Raw genomic sequence first — 19,181 nt, forward strand, 5'->3', positions numbered from 1 at the left:
ATATCCTACCATTTCGGGCTGCTTCCCCCGTAATGCAGCCTGCCAGATGCAGCCTACTCCTGCCTGCCTAAGTGCAGTGCTGAGACGTTAACATCGATTTTCAATTTTTACTTCCTCCTGACAGCTTTTAGCCAAGTAAACATCAATGTGCGGAAACAAGATACTGATAGGTTATGGATGGCTTTGAATGCCTGGTTCCTCCAACATCATGTTTCTTCTCTTGAAATTGTAAGGAGGGAGAAGAAGGGCAGCTTTTTGCAGTGGTTACAGCAAAAAAAAGCAGGGGTGAGGATGCTTAAAACACACTGGCCTAGTTCTCACTACAGATTTATTGTGCAGGCTTGCTTGACTGAAATCTCTGTGAGATTAAAAAACAACAACACCTTGCACACAGAAGACTAGAGTGTCAGGCAGCTTTCTCCCTGACATGCTCTGTTTCTATGGGAAGGGATGGTTTTTTGTTTTTTTTTAAGGGAGAGCATTTAATCATCTGAGCCCCCACTTGCAATCTAAAGTAGTTTAGCCCAGAGACAGGTATGTTTACCACTTTTGTGAAGGCCTGGCTACAAAACTACATGCTGTTACTTTGTTGTCTAAACATGTGTGTTTGGTAGCTGTTACCTATGATTGCGACAGCTGAGTTAAAGACACTGATGGCTTTAGTGGGAAAGGGAAGGAGCTCAATCGAGTCGAAACAAAGGTCCTTCTAGAGCCATCAACCAAATCGGTCTTCCCCAAACATTTGATAGACAAGGCACACGTCTCCTTTTTTAATATTACTCCTTAGGTTTTGTTTAGGTTGCAATAAACATATCCCAGAGACAATTGTTCTTAAGCACGTTGAAACTGGTTTTACAATAGAGGCATTGCTTTCTTTTGTCCCACTGATCTCTCTGGTTAAATAGGTTTGGTAGGTTTTTTTGAGCACTGCAAAAGCCTGGACAACCTATTTGAATGGAGATGATAGTAAGATGACAAACGCCCACAACATGGGAACATGGACCCATGCAATCGCTAAGATCATTGGCAGAGGCCTTGCCGGGTGTACTACAACCTGCAGATTCCATCTGGTGGCAACTCAGAAGCAGACCTTCTCCGTGGTGGCACCCGCCTTATGGAACGCCCTTTCCCTGGTCTTTGGGAAAGGCCAATTCTGGCATGCTTTAGGTGCCTGTTAAAAACCCATCCCTTTCCCCAGGGCTTGGCTAAATGATTGTGCTGCCCAGTTTGTTTGTTTATTAAGCATTATGTTTTTAGCTTTGGTATGAAAATTTTTAAACCCTTTAAACAGCTTAACGGATGGGTTTTTGTATTTACTATTGTATTTTAATCTCTGATTCTGTAAATCACTTAGAGGGGTCTTCTGAGATGGTAAGCGGTACATAAATTGATTAAATAAATAAATCGATGGTGCTATCCTCAGTTCTTCCCGAAAAGCTACTAATTGTTTCCAGCTGAGTGTGCGTGGAATTGATAAAACAGGGAAATGGGAAGCTGTCTTGAACACTTTGGATGCCGAATCATCCCCGTATGTGCCTCAGTCAGGGTCAACAGAGTGATCCCCAGCCTGACACATTTCTCTGCTGGTTCCCCCCTAGAACGCTTCTGCCCGACTTGGGTCCATTGTGGATGGAGGTGGCCAGAGACCCACAATGCCAAAAGCCACCAGCCGCCAAGCCCTGAGATGGACGCTTCCCACTGGCCTCGTGCGCCCATTGCAAACAAAGCATGCAGGGACCCCTTGAACTCCTCTTGCTTTTTGTGTGGCTCCAAAAGATAGCAGAGGTGAGCAAATTCTCCATCTGCCCCAGGAATCCTGGGAGTTGTCGCGCAACTCACCTGGAGGGCATGAGGTTGGGCAAGGCTGCTGTCGGCACAGCCGGGGGCTCTTGACAATTATGCATCCTGGTTTCCGAATTCCAGTGTCTGATATGTTCCCCCGCCTTCCCTGTCACAGAGCAGCTCCGCTGGAAACACGGTCAAAGATATGTTTGAGGCGTGGCGGCAATATCAGGAGGCCTGCAGTCGCAAAATGTTAGAAGATCCACATCCCACAAGTGAGTAGAATGTGGGCTTTGAGCCACTCAAGGCTTCTCTCTCTCTCTCTCTCTCTCTCTTTGTCTCTCCTCTACCTATATTTCCCAAAACGTTATTGTTCAAATGATGTCCTCCAGAAGCCATAACATGCTGATGAAATTTCTTGTGAGGATGAGTTATGATTAATTTTATTTATTTATTTATTTTCTATCCCGCCCAATAGACGAAGCTCTCTGGGCGGTTCACAAAAATTAAAACGACAAGGTACAGCATAAAATACAAAATATGGACGCTTAAAAATACAATATAAAGATGCAACCGAGCAGCAATGCAAAGATTTAAAATTCAGATTTAAAACTGCAGAGCTAAAAGACTAGGATGCTGAAATACTAGGAAAATAAAAAGGTCTTCAGGTGGCGACGGAAGGAGTACAGTGTAGGCTCCAGGCGAACCTCTCAGGGGAGCTCATTCCACAGCCAGGGTGCCACAGCAGAGAAGGCTGTCCTCCTGGGAGCTGCCTGCCTCACTTCCTTTGGCAGGGGCTCAAGGAGAAGGACCCCTGAGGGTGACCTTAGGGTCCGGGCAGGTACATATGGGAGGAGGCGTTCCTTCAGATAGCACATTTGCTTAATAAGGCAAGAGCTTGGCACATTGCTTAATAAGGCAGGGTGGAACGGAGCGATTCTGTCTTTTTCTGGCAGTGCCATGGTGGGGGAGATTTCCAGCTAGTGCGTATTTGCAGGGCCAGAGTCAAGGGTCAGCATGGTGGGGCAATGGCCGAGGGCCCCTGCCCCAGCGTGCCCCTCTGCCGCTTCCTCTATCTCCACGAATGTGTCCAGTTCCCACAGAGCTGTGTGGCGTTACACCCCACAAGTCAGTTCCCTAATGTATGTCTAAATTTGTAAGTCTACTATGTTTAGAAGGTTGACCTGAGTGGGTGGAGACTGAATATCTTAGGAGCGGGGAGGAGGATATATAAGGGAACGACTGAGGGTGTTTTTAAAGTACTTTGGTTCGAGAGAGAATTAGAGGATCAGGGTAAAGAGGGTTGTCTTTTGAGTGTAGTGTGCAGATAGTCAGTTAGTGCATATTAAACAATCCTGGTAATAAAGGAAGTTCAAGAATGAAGGTGTGAGAGAAAGGAAAGCATGTATGAGAAGAGAGAAAGGATTGGATGAGAAGCTTTGACAAGAGTCTGAAAAGTTTTATTATGAAACAAAGTTTGTGAACATTGAAATAAATTTTTATTCAGTTTGTTTTACTACCGCAAAAACCCCACATGTCTCTTTGGCATTTATCATCTGCAGTATTATACATATAACACCCGTTCTGACATTAATTCACCATCAGCACATATAATTCACAGCGCATTATTTTATTCCTGAAATTATTCCTGTTTAACCCCTTTCTCCACGTAGTTTGTAGAAAGGCGGTGTTTGTTCTCACCTCAGGCTCATAAAGTGGTGGCGCTTAGCTTGAGCAGGGGGTGTCCGTGGACAGGCCTGTGGTCAAGAGCCTGTGTCGTGGCACTGCCCTGTAGCCAGGGTCTGTCACGGCCACAATAACGCCTCCCTTTCCTCCGCCTCGCTTCCAGGCCTGGTGTGCAACCGTACGTTTGACATGTATGCGTGCTGGGACGACACCCTTCCCAACACCTCCGCCAAAGTCCCCTGCCCCTGGTACCTCCCCTGGTACCAGCAAGGTAAGTGTGCGTTTGAAAGACACCTGCGTTTAGTGGGATTTATCCCCTAGTAAATGTGTTTCGGTTGCAACTAGTGATGTCAGGGGGAAATCCCCAGTGGATTCAAATGAGTTCAGGTTTCTATGACTCTGGCCTGTGGATTCCACAGCAGACCGGCCTTTCCTGAGTCGGGTGGATTTTGTGGACTTCTGGCGCTTTTTCGTTGTGGTTTTTCTTTTAGGAGGATTTGCGCAAGTGCGCATTTGCGAACGAATGAAAATCCTCGTACGAAAAGAATCCGATTCCGTCATCCACATTTATTTTTGTTTCATGGCCACGGCCGAATTTTTGTGGGCACATTTAGATCATACTATTACTGACTTGGTTGGCCCATTGTCTCTTTCAAACGGTCTGGCATCCGTTTGCACCAGTGGCACTGCATAAGTAATAAGTAAATAATCAAGTTTTATTTGTACCAAGCCATCGGCTGTTGCAATTCAGAACAATTAACTGAACATAAGGCATAAAACAGACAATAAATGTCCAGAGTTCACGAAAAAACAAAGTCCTTAACAATAAAAACTCAGTGTCTCCAAGCAAATAAAACATTAAATACAGTTAAGGCTAAAATTATATAATTTAAAACTCAGGGTGCAATTGCAGCCCTCATTTTAATAGCAATTGCTAAAAATTTTGCAGTTTTTGCTGTAACCATCCTGTTGCAATCCTCAAGAAGGAAGTTCATATAATAATCAGTTGAACGCCCTGGATAAGGCGATAATAAGGGGGTTATTAACTCTTCACTAGGAGCCTCGTGTGGCGCAGAGCGGTAAAGCAGCAGTTTCTGCAGCTGAAACTCTCCCCACGGCCTGAGTTCGATCCCAGCGGAAGCTGGTTTCAGGCAGCCGGCTCGGGTCGACTCAGCCTTCCATCCTCCCGAGGTCGGTGAAATGAGTACCCACTTAGTTGGGGAAAAGGTAATAACGGCCGGGGAAGGCAACGGCAAACCACCCCGCTATAAGGCCTGCCAAGAAAACGTCAGCTTCCCTCCAAGAGTCAGTAATGACTCAGTGCTTGCACGAGAGGTTCCTTTCCTTTCCCTAACTCTTCACTAGTATTTCTGTACAAAGAGCAAAATAGCAGCACGTGGGCAATGGTTTCAGTGTTACCATCTCCACAGTAAATCATAAATAATAATAATATATTTATTTCTTACCTGCTTCTCCCTCTGGATCGAGGCAGGGAACAACACAGAATACAAAAATATTATAAAATACATAAAACTGATTAAATACTAAGGAAACTTCATCATCTTGCTCCATTTCTCCCTCTCTCCTTCTTCCTCTGCAGTACGAAACGGCTTTGTGTTCCAGAAATGTGGCCCAGATGGACAGTGGGTATTGGATGAATCTGGACACCCTTGGCGAGACCATTCGCAGTGTGAGGGCCTCAGTGAGCAGTTCCCCTTCCAGGTAAATCCGTGGGGCCAAGAGCTCCCAATCCGGAAGGCATGGGTAGGGAGGGGTAAATTGCCTTCTTTATGAAGAGTTGCCGTTGATTTCTTAGTCCCTATTGAGGCACTAGGCATGGACACACGTGCTTTCCACATTCAGCAATCCCAAAAGATTGCCACAGAGAGATGCAAATGGTAGTCAATTTCACAGGTCGATTAATCAACCAAAGTTTTAAGTTGATTTAGGGCGCAATCCTGTCTAGTATGCCCTTGCTGCATGGGAGCCTCTGAACTTGGAGACTTCCAAGATTCCTATGCCTTGTCAGGCTGAAGCCAGCAGGATTGGAGGAGTGGTGGAGACAGTCTTCGCTTCCCCGTCCCTGGTGATTTTTGCTAGATGGGGTTTCCAGCCCATCTAGCGAGGGCGCTTTAGAGGGGGAGGAAAGGAGGCTGGAAGAGCCTCCGGATATCTCATATCCTGGCCTCTCTAGGCTCCTCCCCTCCCAGCCCACCAGAACGCCCCCTTTCCTCCTCCTCTGAGGTTGCTTTTCCTCGGCAAGAAATCCTTGCCTTTCTGTACAAAATGATGCCTGGTGTGGAGAATGTAGTTAGGGAGACATTTTTCTCCCTCTCTCAAAATACTAGAACCCATTGGGGTCGTCCCATAAAGCTGATTGGTGGGAGATCCAGGACAAATAAGAGGAAGGACTTCTTCACACAGCACATAGTTAAATTATGGAACTCACTACTGCAAGATGTGGTGATGGGCACCTATTTGGATGGCTTTAAAAGGGGGTTGGATAACTTCCTGGAAGTGAAGGCTATGAACGGCTACTAGCCCTAATGGTTGTGTGCTACCTCCAGTATTCGAGGCCGTAAGCCTGCGTGCACCAGTTGCTGGGGAAGATGGGCGGGAGGGTGCTGTTGCACCGTGTCCTGCTTGTGGTCCATGGCCAATGGCTGATGGCCACTGTGTGAACAGAGTGCTGGACTAGATGGGCCCTTGGTCTGATCCAGCATCAGGGCTCTTCTGATGTTCTTACGTTCTTTCCAGATATTTGCTAATAAGCCCTATGAAGTGGTTGCATTTTTGCCTCACACAGAATAGCAAAATGGATGTCATTTCCCAGTGTAGATATTCCAGTTAGCCAATAGCCTGTATTTCCATTTTCTTCCAGAAACATTTGCGGATTCTGGAACAGTTCCGACTGATGTACACAGTGGGCTACTCCCTTTCACTGGTGGCTTTGCTGGTGGCTCTGGCACTACTGGCTGCTTTCAGGTACTGAGAAGGACAAAACAGGAAGTGCCCAGGGACCAAACATTTTGAAGGAAAAGCTAGACGTGTATACCAATTCAGGCCATGGTTTCGGCCAATGCTCTGTACTATAGCCTAAATTGCAGGGGTCTGCTATGGATCAGATCCTGAGCAGAATTCGGGTTGGGTCAGGTTTCTCCAATAAACCAGATGGGAAGAGGTCAGCTCTACGGAAAGCTCTGAGGAGTGCTGGGGCTGGAAGACAGACAGAATTGTCTATATATTACTCCAAGAAGGAGCAGATCAAGACTGAGCCTTAAATAAGAGGTTGCCTGTGTTTAGGCTGGCTGGCTGGCTCTGCCCCTAAACTGACTGGGGCTTTGTCTCTTGAAGTGGCCTGGCCTGCTTTAGCAGCCTCAAGTTGTGATGATGTGGGAGTGGCTGTGGTATGCAAATGACCCCATGGCTGGAATCCTGATAGCCCAAGGATGGCAAGGCAACTTCCTCTGGACTCTTGGGAGTTGACCCTCCAGGATCCTTTCAAGGAACTATGTCCTGGGGTGGTGGAGAACTTATCGTGGCTTTCCGTGACCAAATCCTCTTCTTAAGCTCTTAACTCTCGAGCCTCCTCGAAGGACGAGGGGTCAGAATCCTCTGAGAACAAGAGTTCAGGGTCCTGGTCCATGTCACCATACTGGAAGACAGGGGTGTGTATGCTAGGGGAGAGGGCTAGCTTAATCACTGAAGCAGAGTCCTTCCAATAGAGACTCCCACTGAGGCTGTTCTTTTAACCAGGGTCTTGCTTGCAGCAGAGCTAACTAAAGCAATAGCTCCCCCTGCTGATGGTTAAAGAATTCACCACTTGATGCACATCAGTATAGTTTGTTGCCGTTCACAAAACACCACTGCAAGGTTGAGTCCCGGCTGAAATGAAACTTCGGATGAGCTACCGTGAATCATGGCTAGATACGCAGATTTGGGTACAGCTGACTCCTCCCCCTATTGTCTCCCCCACCCCACCCCCAGGAAGCTTCGATGCATCCGCAATTACATCCACATGAACCTTTTCCTGTCCTACGTGTTGCGGGCAGTCTCCATCCTTGCCCGGGACTTCCTCCTTCAGCTACACTTTCCCAAGGAGCTCCAGGATGAAGGAGATCTCTCCCGCTTCCCTATGGGACAGGTACGACCCCCATTCAGTGGGGTATCCCATTGCAGGTTGGGGGCAGGTTGGTAGAAGCGATCCATCCTGGATCGGGAAGGCAGTGTGATACAGTGGGCAGAATGCTGGATTTGAATTCAATTCCCTCCTCTTTCTCTCTCCTGGCTGTTCAGGCTGTGACTGGCTGTCGCCTGGCCCAGATCCTAACCCAGTACTGTGTCTGTGCAAACTACTACTGGCTCTTAGTGGAGGGACTTTATCTACACAACCTGTTGGGGCCGCTGGCCTTCTCCGAAGAGAGCTATTTCCCAGGTTATCTGTTCATCGGATGGGGTGAGTCGGCTGTTCTGTGCTATGTCCTGAGGAGAAAGAGACTTTGGGGGACTCAATGGCTCCAAACCCGTCCAGACTACTTTTAATTAAGTCCTAGCTATATAAAGAACGAGGCCCACTGCAGTGCTGAAACTGGGCCTGGCACTTTCCCATGTAATAAATTCAAAACAACAGTGGGCCACCCTTTTGATTATTTCCCAAATCTGCAACCTGAGGCAGCCACCTCACTTGACTTCATGGTGGGGTCAGCTCTGCCTGGAACATAAGAAGGGCCATGCTGGATCAGACCGAGGGTCCATCCAGTCCAGCACTCTGTTCACACAGTGGCCAACCAGCCATCAGCCAGGGATGAACAAGCAGGACATGGTGCAACAGCACCCTCCCGCCCATGTTCCCCAGCAACTGGTGCACGCAGGCTTACTGCCTCAGATACTGGAGGTAACACACAACCCTCAGGGCTAGTAGCCCTTGATAGCCTTCGCCTCCAGGAGTTTATCTAACCCACTTTTCAAGCCATCCAAATTGGTGGCCATCGCTACATGTTGTGGTAGTGAGTTCCATAATTTAACTGTGCACTGTGTGGAGAAGGACTTCCTTTTAGTCGTTTTGGAAGTGCTTCTTCACACAGCCCACAGTTAAAATTAAATCAAAAAGTGCACAGAAGCTAGCTATAGAGTGCTGAATTGAAAGGGAAGGATGAGGGAATTGTACCCAAGGCCGGTGCTACCATAGAGGCCATTCAGGCGTCCGCCTAGAGCACCAAGGTAAGGGGAGGGCGCTGAACACCACACCCGGAAGCAGCTGTCTCACAGCAGCTCTAAGAGGGAGGCTTCCAGGTGCGCCGTTCCGAAGCCACCCGCCCGCCCCAGCATCCTTGCTTCGCTTCGGCTCGGCACCCACCGAGCCGAAGCAAAGCCACACCTGCCCCCCCCCCCACTCCAGCATCCTGGCTTCGCTTTGGCTGGGTGGACGCCCAGCCGAAGCGAAGCCAGGACACTGGGGCGGGCGGGCAGCTTCAGAACGGCGCCCCTGGAAGTTGCTCTCCCAGAGTGGCTTCCGGCTGGGCGCGCCATTCCCAAGCTGCCCGCCCCTCGGCCCCTCCACCCCAGCGTCCTGGCTTCATTTTGGCTGGGCGCCCACTCAGCCAAGGTGAAGCCATGCCCGCCCGCCCCACTCCAGCTTCCTGGCTTCGCTTTGGCTGGGTGGGCACCCAGCTGAAGCGAAGCCAGTACGCTGGGGTGGGGGAGCGGGCGGGCAGCTTCGGAACAGCGCACCCAGAAGTCACTCTCCCAGAGCGCCTTCCGGCCAGGCGCACCTTTCCGAAGCCGCCCACCCCACCCCAGCGTCCTGGCTTCACTTCGGCTGGGTGGGCAAGATGGCGCCCCGTGCCCAGGTACACTGGGGTGGGGGTGGGGGTGGGTTGGGTGGATGAAAGCAGCTCAGCTGCCTAGGGCGCAAAATAGTGTGGCACCAGCCCTGATTGTACCCCTTATCCAGACAGTTCTGATGAGGCCTGTACTATCTGATGTCTCTTTGTCTCCCTCTGCAGGGACACCGATCCTTTTTGTCATCCCTTGGGTGATTGTGAGATACCTTTACGAAAATAACGAGTAAGTCTACCAGGCATAAGTCTTCTTCTCTAGTTTTGATTCATTATGATCATTATAATTACAATATTTGTATCCTTCCTCAAGGTGGCGTACATAGTTCTCTCCCTCACAACAACCCTGTGAGGTAAATCTTCAGGGCTCTCACGTGACTAAAGAAACCGTAGGTTCCAGTCCTATGTCTAGTGTTGTAATTATCGAGTCAGACTAGGATCAGGGAGACCCAAGTTCAAATCCCCACCCAGCCATGAAACTCACTGGGTGATCCTGGGCCAATAACATTCAACTTAAACTACCTCACAGGGTTGTTGTTGTTGTTGTTGTTGTTGTGAGGATAAAAATGGAGAGGAGAAGTCACCCTGAACTCCTTGGAGTAAGGGTGGGATAAAAATGTTAGCAATTTACGTGAGAGTAAATCCCACTGAACGCAATGGGACTTACTTCTGAGGAAGCATAGGGCATGCTGGGCGTTGTAGGAGTTTTTTTTCCTGTCTAAACATGCATAAGATTGCGCTGTTAGTCAATTCATTTATCGAGCTTTAGTCAGTTAATTATTTTATTAATTAAATCAGCATGAATAAGCCTTTCCTAAGCTGGTGCCTTCCAAATGCTCTGTAATCAAATCTGATCACCCCCCGCATCAGGGCCAGAAAAGAAATGCAAGAAAAAAATCAAGTTCACTTTATTTTTTTAGATGATACATGCATGGTTATTTGGAAGAGGCATTCCCTGTACGCTCTCTCAGATGAGAGAATGCCTCTTTTAGGATGGCACTTGCCTCAGGAGACCTAGGCCCTTTCTATACCTAAGGATTATTCCAGGAAAATGGAGGGATTGTCCTTGCCTGCTCCCGGGATCCCCTGTGTGTCATTTGCATGCACAGGGATGATCCCGGGATGATCCCTGGGAAAAAGGAAGCCGTAGAAACGCCCCTAATCTACACCAAGCAGGATATTGCACTATGAAAGCGGTATATAAAAGGCAGGAGCCACACGACTGCTTTATAGCGGTATTGCACTGACAGCTGTTGGGGCCCATTGACACACGCCATAGACTGCTTTCATAGTGCGATATCCTGCTTAGTGTGGCTCCTGCCTTTTATATACTGCTTTCATAGTGCAATATCCTGCTTGGTGTAGATTAGGCCTTGGTCCCAGCTAGAGATTCCTTGGTTAGAAACAAACAATGCCCCCAAAAGCACACAACTGTGTACAAAGTAAATTATTTGTATACAACACAAATAAAAGTTATCTATAGGACAATTAAGTCAACTAACTGGTTATATCTGAAGTTTGGATTTTTACACAATTAACTAGGTGGATTCTTAATGAAACAGATAAATAACTGAGTTGTTTTCCTTAGTTACAGGCATCCGGTATTCATCCCGTTTCGTCTTGTTAGACTTCATCAGAGAAACAGTTTCATTTTCTGTAAAACGAATAAACTAGACTTGAATAGAATAACATACAGGGTAACATCATTATCCTCAGAAAGCATGAAGGTTCCAAGTGTATTTTAGAATGTGTTAAACACTTACCGCCGTGTGTGAGCAAATGCCGTGGGACTAGGGTTATGAGAAACAACTCGGTTATTTATCTGTTTCATTAAGAATCCACCTACTTAATTGTGTAAAAATCCAGACTTGAGATATAACCAGTTAGTTGACTTCACTGTCCTATAGATAACTTTTATTTGTGTTGTATATGTACGCAGTTGTGTGCTTTTTTTGGCATTGTTTGTTTTTGTGCTTTCTTCAACTGCTGCCCTTTTGGTTTGTGGTTCCTTGTTCAAGCCATTCATTGACTAACATTTTGGTAATAGCAGCCCATCCAGAATAAAGGCAGGCATGTGTGCGTAAGAGTGAAAGAGAGACCTGGAGCGGATCTACACAGAGTCGTCGGGGCGCCCCGAAAGCGCTTGCGTGCGGCTCCAGGGTGCCCCGAAACTCCTAGTGTAGATCCTGAGTTTTTCTCGCTCCGGTTGGCGGCAGTGAGAGTGAGGGGGAGGGAGACGGAGAGAGAGAGAGAGACGCACGCACGCACACCCGCACGAGCTTGGTAGGGCTTCGCTCGAGGGCAGCTGGGCGAAAGGAGGCGGGGAGGGAAGGAGATGGGGGAGGGAGGGGAGGCAGAACCCCGGGAGTGCCCGGAGAAGGCTGTGGGGACTTGTTTGGCCAGCACGGCAGGGTGGGGACGGGGGGCATTGGGGAAGGCGGATCAGGATCTACACTAGAAGTTTCGGGGCGCCCTGGAACCGCACGCAAGCGCCTTCAGGGCGCCCCGACGACTCTGTGTAGATCCGCTCCTGATGATCAATAGCTAAATCATTGTAGGTAGACCCATTCTGGCTTTTTTTCTTCTCTCTCCACCCCAATCCGTTGATACCTTTTAATTGGACTTTTCCCCCCAGATGCTGGGAGAGAAATGACAACATGGGCTACTGGTGGATTATCCGTTGCCCCATTCTGCTCGCCATCGTTGTAAGTTGCATAGGAGCGGAGGGGCTGCCAAATTCGGAGTCAGATCACGCATCCCTCTTGCCCAGTACTGACCACTCTGACTGGCAGGCACCAGTTCTGAGCTGGAGGCCTCACTCATTTCAACCCAAAGCGATCCTACTGCTGTTATCATACTGCCTTCCTACAACTCTGTGGTGCGACCAAACTGAGAATACTGTGTGCAGTTCTGGTCACCACACCTAAAAAAAGATATTACAGAGCTGGAAAAAGTGCACAAAAGGGCAACTAAAATGATGAAGGGGCTGGAGCATCTCCCCTATCATGGAAGGTTACAACAGCTGGGATTGTATAGCTTGGGAAAAAGGAGGCTGAGGGGAGACATGATAGAGGTGGACAAAATTATGCATGGTGTGGAGAATGGAGAGGGAGACATTTTTCTCCCACTCTCAAAATACAAAAACCCGGAGTCATCTCATGGAGCTGATTGGTGGGAGATCCAGGACAAATAAAAAGAAGGATCTCTTCACACAGTGCATAGTTAAACTATGGAACTCACTGCCACCAGGTGCGGTGACGGCCACCCATTTGGATGGCTTTAAAAGGGGGTTGGATAAACTCCTGGAGGCCCTGATGGCTATGTGCTGCCTTTTTCATAGCTGCCACACACTGGGGCAATGTTTTTATTAAGTTGCTGAGTTTACTATGAGTTAGAATCCTTCTGCCTTTCTCATTTCCCAGGTCAACTTTGTGATCTTCATTCGCATTATTAAGATCCTGGTCTCCAAGCTCCGGGCACAACAGATGCGTTACACGGACTATAAATTTAGGTAGGGAAGAAACTGCTGAGTCAAGTAAAGAGATGGGATTATCACTATGATGCAGATTCCTTTCCTGCATTGTCTAGAGCCAGGAAAAAAATGCCCGAAAAAGAAGAAGGAAACCAAGCTGAAGGCAACAGCTGAAGTCTTTGGAAGGAGAAACAGGGAGATTATGGGCTTCTCTACTCCAGTTTTTTATTGTGTGCTTATGATTGGTCATTCACGGAAGTTAGCAGGTCCTTTACACGATGCCGTCCATCTCCAGGGCTCTCCCGTACTTTGTGACCAATATTGCGGCTTTTCCCTTAATGGGAAAAATGTGGTATTAAATCTGGGAAGCACAATATTGCTGAGTGTAAAGTGTGCAATTGCGCTATACCACAGTGCCATCTACTGGCTGTTTAATAAAATGTATAGAACTTGCGGAGAAAAGAAATCCCTGGGGGGTTGGGGAAGCAAGCAGAAGCCAAAGGGAAGAAGCCGAGCTTGATCTCGTAAAGAATCCAGGAGGAGAAGGCTTGGTAAAGCTGGGGGATAAAAGTATTCTGTAGAGGAGCTCTGGATGTCCCTGAGGTGGTGCAGAAGTTATATAGGCAGCCCTGTCCAATGAGAATGCTGGTTGTTTCATCAACCAATCAGGCACTTTGAAGAAAGATTTCAAGAGTAACGTGTTTCTACCCAGAGTTCCATTCCCATTCTGTTTGCAAACACAGGGAGGAAGGCATTTGCTTCATTGTTATTAATATTATTATTTATTGCGTTTTTACAGTGCCTTTCTGAAACCATCCAAGGCAATTTACAAAAATATCAGAAATTAAAAACCATAATCAAATAAAAGCCTTGTAAAACATTAAAAAAAGAACCTTAAAACATAATAGTAATTTAAAAAGTCAAGTTAAAAAGATGTGCTTTGACCCTTTTTCCTGAAAGCAGAGAGAGCGGAGGACGAATAGCAACTCTACTTTTAAACCTAAGAATTTTAAGATGCTGTGATGGTTATTTTAAGATTGTATTGATTTTATATGCTCTTTTAACTAATTTTATGTATTATATTGTGTTTGGTGTTGTTCCCCGCCTCGATCCAGAGGGAGAGGCGAGTAATAAATAAATAAATAAAATTATTATTATTATTATTATTATTATTATTATTATTATTATTGAGCCTCGTGTGGCGCAGAGTGGTAAAGCAGCAGTTACTGCAGCCGAAACTCTCCCCACGGTCTGAGTTCGATCCCAGCAGAAGCTGGTTTCAGGCAGCCGGCTCAGGTCGACTCACCCTTCCATCCTCCCGAGGTCCGTAAAATGAGTACTCAGTTGGCTGGGGGAAAGGTAATAACGGCCGGGGAAGGCAACGGCAAACCACCCCGCTATAAGGCCTGCCAAGAAAACGTCAGCGAAAGCTGGCATCCCTCCAAGAGTCAGTAATGACTCAGTGCTTGCACGAGTGGTTCCTTTCCTATTATTATTATTATTATTATTATTATTATTATTATTATTATTATTATTGGGTGGGTGTTCCAGGATTTGGGAGAAATGCAGGAGAAGGCCCTTTCTCACAAGTAGGTCTCTGCAATGCGGGTGTGTGTGTGTGAGGGAGAGGATATTTTTGAAAGGACCTTTCCTGCTGATCTTAGTAACCGAGTAAGTCTATTCATAGACAAGTGGTCCCTCCAACAGCCAGGGTGCAATCCTATACATGTTTAGACAGAAAAATTCCGCAGCCATGCTGGGACTTGTAGGACTTTTCTCTCCCTGTCTTAACATGCATAGGATTGCATGTTGGAAGGTTAACACCAACACCTCGATTTGAGCCTGGAAAACATTTGGCAATACGTACGTCTGAATTCTCCAACTGACTGGAGTGGTGCTCAGTACGGGTAAAGTGCCTTTCGGTTCTCTGCTTCACATTAGCAGCCCGAATAGTAACATACTGAAGTATCACAAGTAGTGCTAGACCTGTTGCATAAAATAGCTCTTTGTCAGTCTTAAACCACCTTTTCAGGTGGGACGGGAGGGCTTACATAAAAGCCAGTAGCTTGAGAAAGAACCTGAATCCAGTAGGCTTTTTATAGCCTTTTTTTTAAAAAGCATCAGAATAGTAGCCAAAACGATCCAAAAACAATTTTCTGTACTTCATATGTATGTTAATTTTAGTATACCGCTGAGGAAGACCATATTGGGTTGAAAAGCGTTTGGTTTGGTTTTATTGTTTTTAATTGATGGTTTTATGTAATACTATATAGTTCAGATGTTCTTGAAGTATACTGAACAGCTTTGGTACATAATATATTAAAGGCAGTTTAAGCAATTACCTGTATATGACCATTGATAGTGGAACCATCAGCAGTCTTTCCACCCCTTTTCCCCAGGGCCAGATCTACACGTCGTTGCGAAGGCGCTTCCGTGCGCCTTTTTTAAAGACATACCTAAAAGAAGCACCTCTTTCTTTACTGTGTGTACTGTGAGCTAGGCAGCGCCGCCTGCGGAAGAATCTCTACCCCATTCAAAGGCGCTGCTCGGGCCGCTTCCCCCTCGCGTGGCTCCTGCCTCTCGCTCTCCCCCGTGGTGTCATCTCCCCGGGACTCTCTTCGGTGTGTGCTCGCACACAAACACACAAATACAAACACACCGAGGGAGAAAAGTGTTTTGCAGGAGGAGCCGCCGCCACCGGGATGCGCCGGAAGAGCCGCCGGGTGGGAGGGGGGATTATTCAAATGGAAGAACACGCGAGGGGGAAGCAGCCCGAGCAGCGTCTTTGACTGGGGTAGAGATTCTTCCGCAGGCGGTGCTGCCTAGCTCACAGTACACACAGTAAAGAAAGAGGCGCTTCTTTTAGGTACGTCTTTTAAAAAGGCGCACGGAAGCACCTTCGCAACGACATGTAGATCTGGCTCAGTTCACCGCTTTTAATTGCAAGGGGTTAGGCTTAGTTTCTTTTGCTTCTCTGTGGAAGGTTAACGCCAACACCTCGATTTGAGCCTGGAAAACATTTGGCAATACGTACATCTGACTTTTCCAACTGAATGGTGTGGTGCTCAGTATGGGTAAAGTGCCTTTCGGTTCTCTGCTTCACACTTGCACCCGCACGAAACACCCACACACACCCCCGCTCACACGAGGTTCATTTCTTTGCCCGTTTTTAGACTGGCCAAGTCCACGCTGACCCTCATCCCCCTGCTGGGTGTTCACGAGGTTGTGTTTGCACTGGTCACCGAAGAGCAGGCCCAAGGCAGCTTACGCTACGTCAAATTCTTCTTTGAACTCTTCCTCAACTCCCTCCAGGTAAGGGGCACAGCTTGGATGTGGAAGCGGCCAGCCATCAGTTATTACCGATAACAAAGGAATACATTCATTTTACCCCAGATTTATTTTCATTATCCTTGTATTATGACAAAAATTTATTTATTTATTTATTACATTTCTATACCGCCCAATAGCCGGAGCTCTCTGGGCGGTTCACAAAAATTAAAAACATTCAAAGTATAAAACAACAGTATAAAACCATCATATAAAGTACAATATAAAAACTCAACCAGATAAAAACAGCAGCAATGCAAAATTACGAATTTAAAACACCAAGTTAAAATTTATTTATAGACTGTTAAAATGCTGGGAGAATAAAAAGGTCTTCACCTGGCGTCTAAAAACATATAACGTAGGTGCCAAGCGAACCTCCTTAGGGAGCTCATTCCACAGCTGGGGTGCCACAGCAAAGAAGGCCGTCCTCCTGGTAGCCACCTGCCTCACTTCCTTTGGCAGGGGCTCGCGGAGAAGGACCCCTGAGGATGAACTTAGGATCCGGCCAGGTACATATGGGAGGAGGCATTCCTTCAGATAGCCTGGCCTCAAGCCGTTTAGGGCTTTGAATGTTAATACTAGCACTTATTGATGAACATATTGTAGCCAAACAATTAGTAACTTTCTTAACAGCAGCTGTGAGACCGAGACCAACAGTGGAAAATTTGGATCATCTTGACAAAGAGGCATGGTATAAGAACGCATGGTCTGCTGCAGTTTGTGAAAAAATAACACATAAGTTACGAGTACTACAAGGCAAAGATGAGCCACTAGCATTTAGTGCTATATGGTGGAAATTCATTTCACACACAATTGACTCTGAGATGTTGACGTATATGTCGAACACAGCTAGGGATACATGGACTGGTATGAAATTTCCGATATAGAATAAATCTATAGTAAATTTATAATAATATCAAGAACTTAAAAAGATAATAAGGGCAATAAGCAAAGCTTCAATCCTATCGTGTTTCTCAGAACACAACGACCCTCTGCGCATAGTGCCCTTCCTCTCACGGAAGGCAGATCCTGAATCCAACCCTAACAAATCTATTTCAGTATAAGCTTTTGCGGACGCTGTCCACTTCATCAGATGCATGACATGCTAACCTCAAATTGCCAGATTCTTGTACGCATGCCGGTGGGCGTGTAGGAAGGGAGGAATTTCCCTCTGGAAATTACTAATTAAAATATACAGCATTAAAACCAGACTTAGACATTTGATCTGTTTAAAAAAAGCAGCATATTGACCATAAAATGCCTTCAGCATTCGTCTAAAATCAGGAAGCCTTGTTGCGTTTCTCCAGGGGGGAAATTCCAGTAACTCTGAAGCCATCACCGAGGAGGCTGAATAACACCTGTTGGGGGCAAGCTAGAGAACAGTGCCTCCGTTCTTATAGCTCAGGAACGGTCCTAAGAGTGATGGTGGCCTTTCACAGTTAAACAGGTATAAAACCAATACAAGGTGGCAGTAGGGATCAGTGTACTGTACCATTACTTGCTATTATTTGGCCTTATATTTGCCATTACGTCTTCATCTTCCAGGGCTTGCTGGTGAGCGTCCTCTACTGTTTCGTCAACAAGGAGGTAAGGCCATTAGAAAGATCCTCCTGAACCCCACCTCCCAGTTGTGCACGTATACGTGTGGCTGGCTCAGTGTTCTTTGTGGCCTTTGGTGGAGTAGTTCAATGGTGTCCCTGCTTGAGCTTGAGGGGTAGGCCCCAGAACTCACCACTTCTGGTAGAGGAGTCGGGAGCATGTTCCTCATTCACAGTGATGGTTCAGCTATGCCAGAAGCTGCAACAAAATCAAGACCCAGGTAGGGTCAAGCAAGCCCATCCCTGGGCTTGGGTCATTGCCCTCTGGAGCTAGAAGCGAAGACCGGAGTCCTGTCTGCTCCACTTAGATGGGCTGCTTAAGAATATAAAAAGAGCTTTGCTGGATCAGACCAAAAGCCGAGCATCTCGTCCAGCCCTCAGTGGCCAACAAGATGCCCTAACGGGAAGCCTAAAACCAAGACATGAATGTAATAGCACCCTCCTGCCCATGTTCCCCAGCAACCGGCAAACAGAGGAATACGGCTTCCGATACTGGAGGCAGCATATAGCCCCAAGGACAAGTAGCCACGGTTACCCTTCTCCTCCAAGAATTTATCTCACTGCCTTTGAAAGCCATCCAAATTTGTGGCCATCCCTACATCTTGTGGCAGTGAGTTCCATAGTTTAAATAGGCGCTGTGTGAAGAAGTCTTTTATTTGTCCTGAGTCTCCCACCATTCATCTTCATGCGATGGCCCTGCTGGGTTCTAGTTTTGTCTGTGTTCTCTACATTGTTTTGTGCACTTCTATCATGTCTCCCTGTATTTGCCTTTTTTCTTAGCTCAAACCCCCCAACCATTGGATCTTTTCTTCCTGGGGAGGGGTGTGTGTCCCCTTCAGCCCCTTTAAAATCCACACCCTTCTCCCGCCTTCCACCAACCCCCTCTCTTCTTTTCTCCCTCCAGGTCCAGTCTGAGATCCAAAGGAAATGGCAGAGGTGTCAGTTGGGCACCAGCCTTCTCGAGAAGCAGGGCCACAGCTTCAGCCACTGGGCTTCCTGGCGTAGCCGAAGCAGCCGCTGCCAGAAGGCCGGCTGTCCCCGGCCCCGCGAAACCCCGGGGTCAAAGGTTCCCCCTGGCGGCCTGGAGCACGCAACAGCAAACGCCCTGTTCCAAAAGACACCTGTGGGCAGCAAACCCTATTGGTACATCCCTGTCCAGACAACGGAGGAGGACAAGGTGCAACAGCCACCTGCCGGCAAGGATGCACGTGAATGCACTGCTCGCCCCGAAAACAGCTGTTGATCCCCCCAGCTCCTTTGCATCATCCAAGAAGATAGGAAAGGACGCGTCAACCTTCCAAAGCACAAGGGCCTTTCTGGACTGTTTGAAAGAAAGACAGTACACTTGTGGATATCTGGAAGGAGGGGGAATCCATAATAATAATAATAATAATAATAATAATAATAATAATAATAATAAAGTGATATGTGAATTGTGCGCTTAATTCAGTGCCTGGAAGTCTCGGTGAGTGGAGAAGG

The 19,181-nt window shown here is 47.2% G+C and overlaps 2 protein-coding genes across 2 annotated transcripts in view; one reads left to right on the forward strand and one right to left on the reverse strand.

Annotated features, from left to right (window-relative positions):
* Positions 1-19,181, reverse strand: part of DMPK (DM1 protein kinase) — a 399,930-nt gene that overhangs the window by 21,958 nt on the left and 358,791 nt on the right. The window lies entirely within an intron of this gene.
* Positions 1,369-18,945, forward strand: LOC134407807 (gastric inhibitory polypeptide receptor-like). Its single transcript, XM_063139755.1, has 14 exons — positions 1,369-1,378; positions 1,685-1,785; positions 1,958-2,057; positions 3,632-3,739; positions 5,069-5,190; positions 6,350-6,453; positions 7,456-7,612; positions 7,765-7,924; positions 9,474-9,534; positions 11,941-12,010; positions 12,728-12,816; positions 15,951-16,089; positions 17,650-17,691; positions 18,607-18,945. The coding sequence occupies exons 1-14, from the start codon at positions 1,369-1,371 to the stop codon at positions 18,943-18,945; spliced, it is 1,602 nt and encodes a 533-aa protein (XP_062995825.1).

The sequence above is a fragment of the Elgaria multicarinata genome, chromosome 13 (genome assembly GCF_023053635.1).
Source record: "Elgaria multicarinata webbii isolate HBS135686 ecotype San Diego chromosome 13, rElgMul1.1.pri, whole genome shotgun sequence".
NCBI lineage: Eukaryota > Metazoa > Chordata > Lepidosauria > Squamata > Anguidae > Elgaria > Elgaria multicarinata.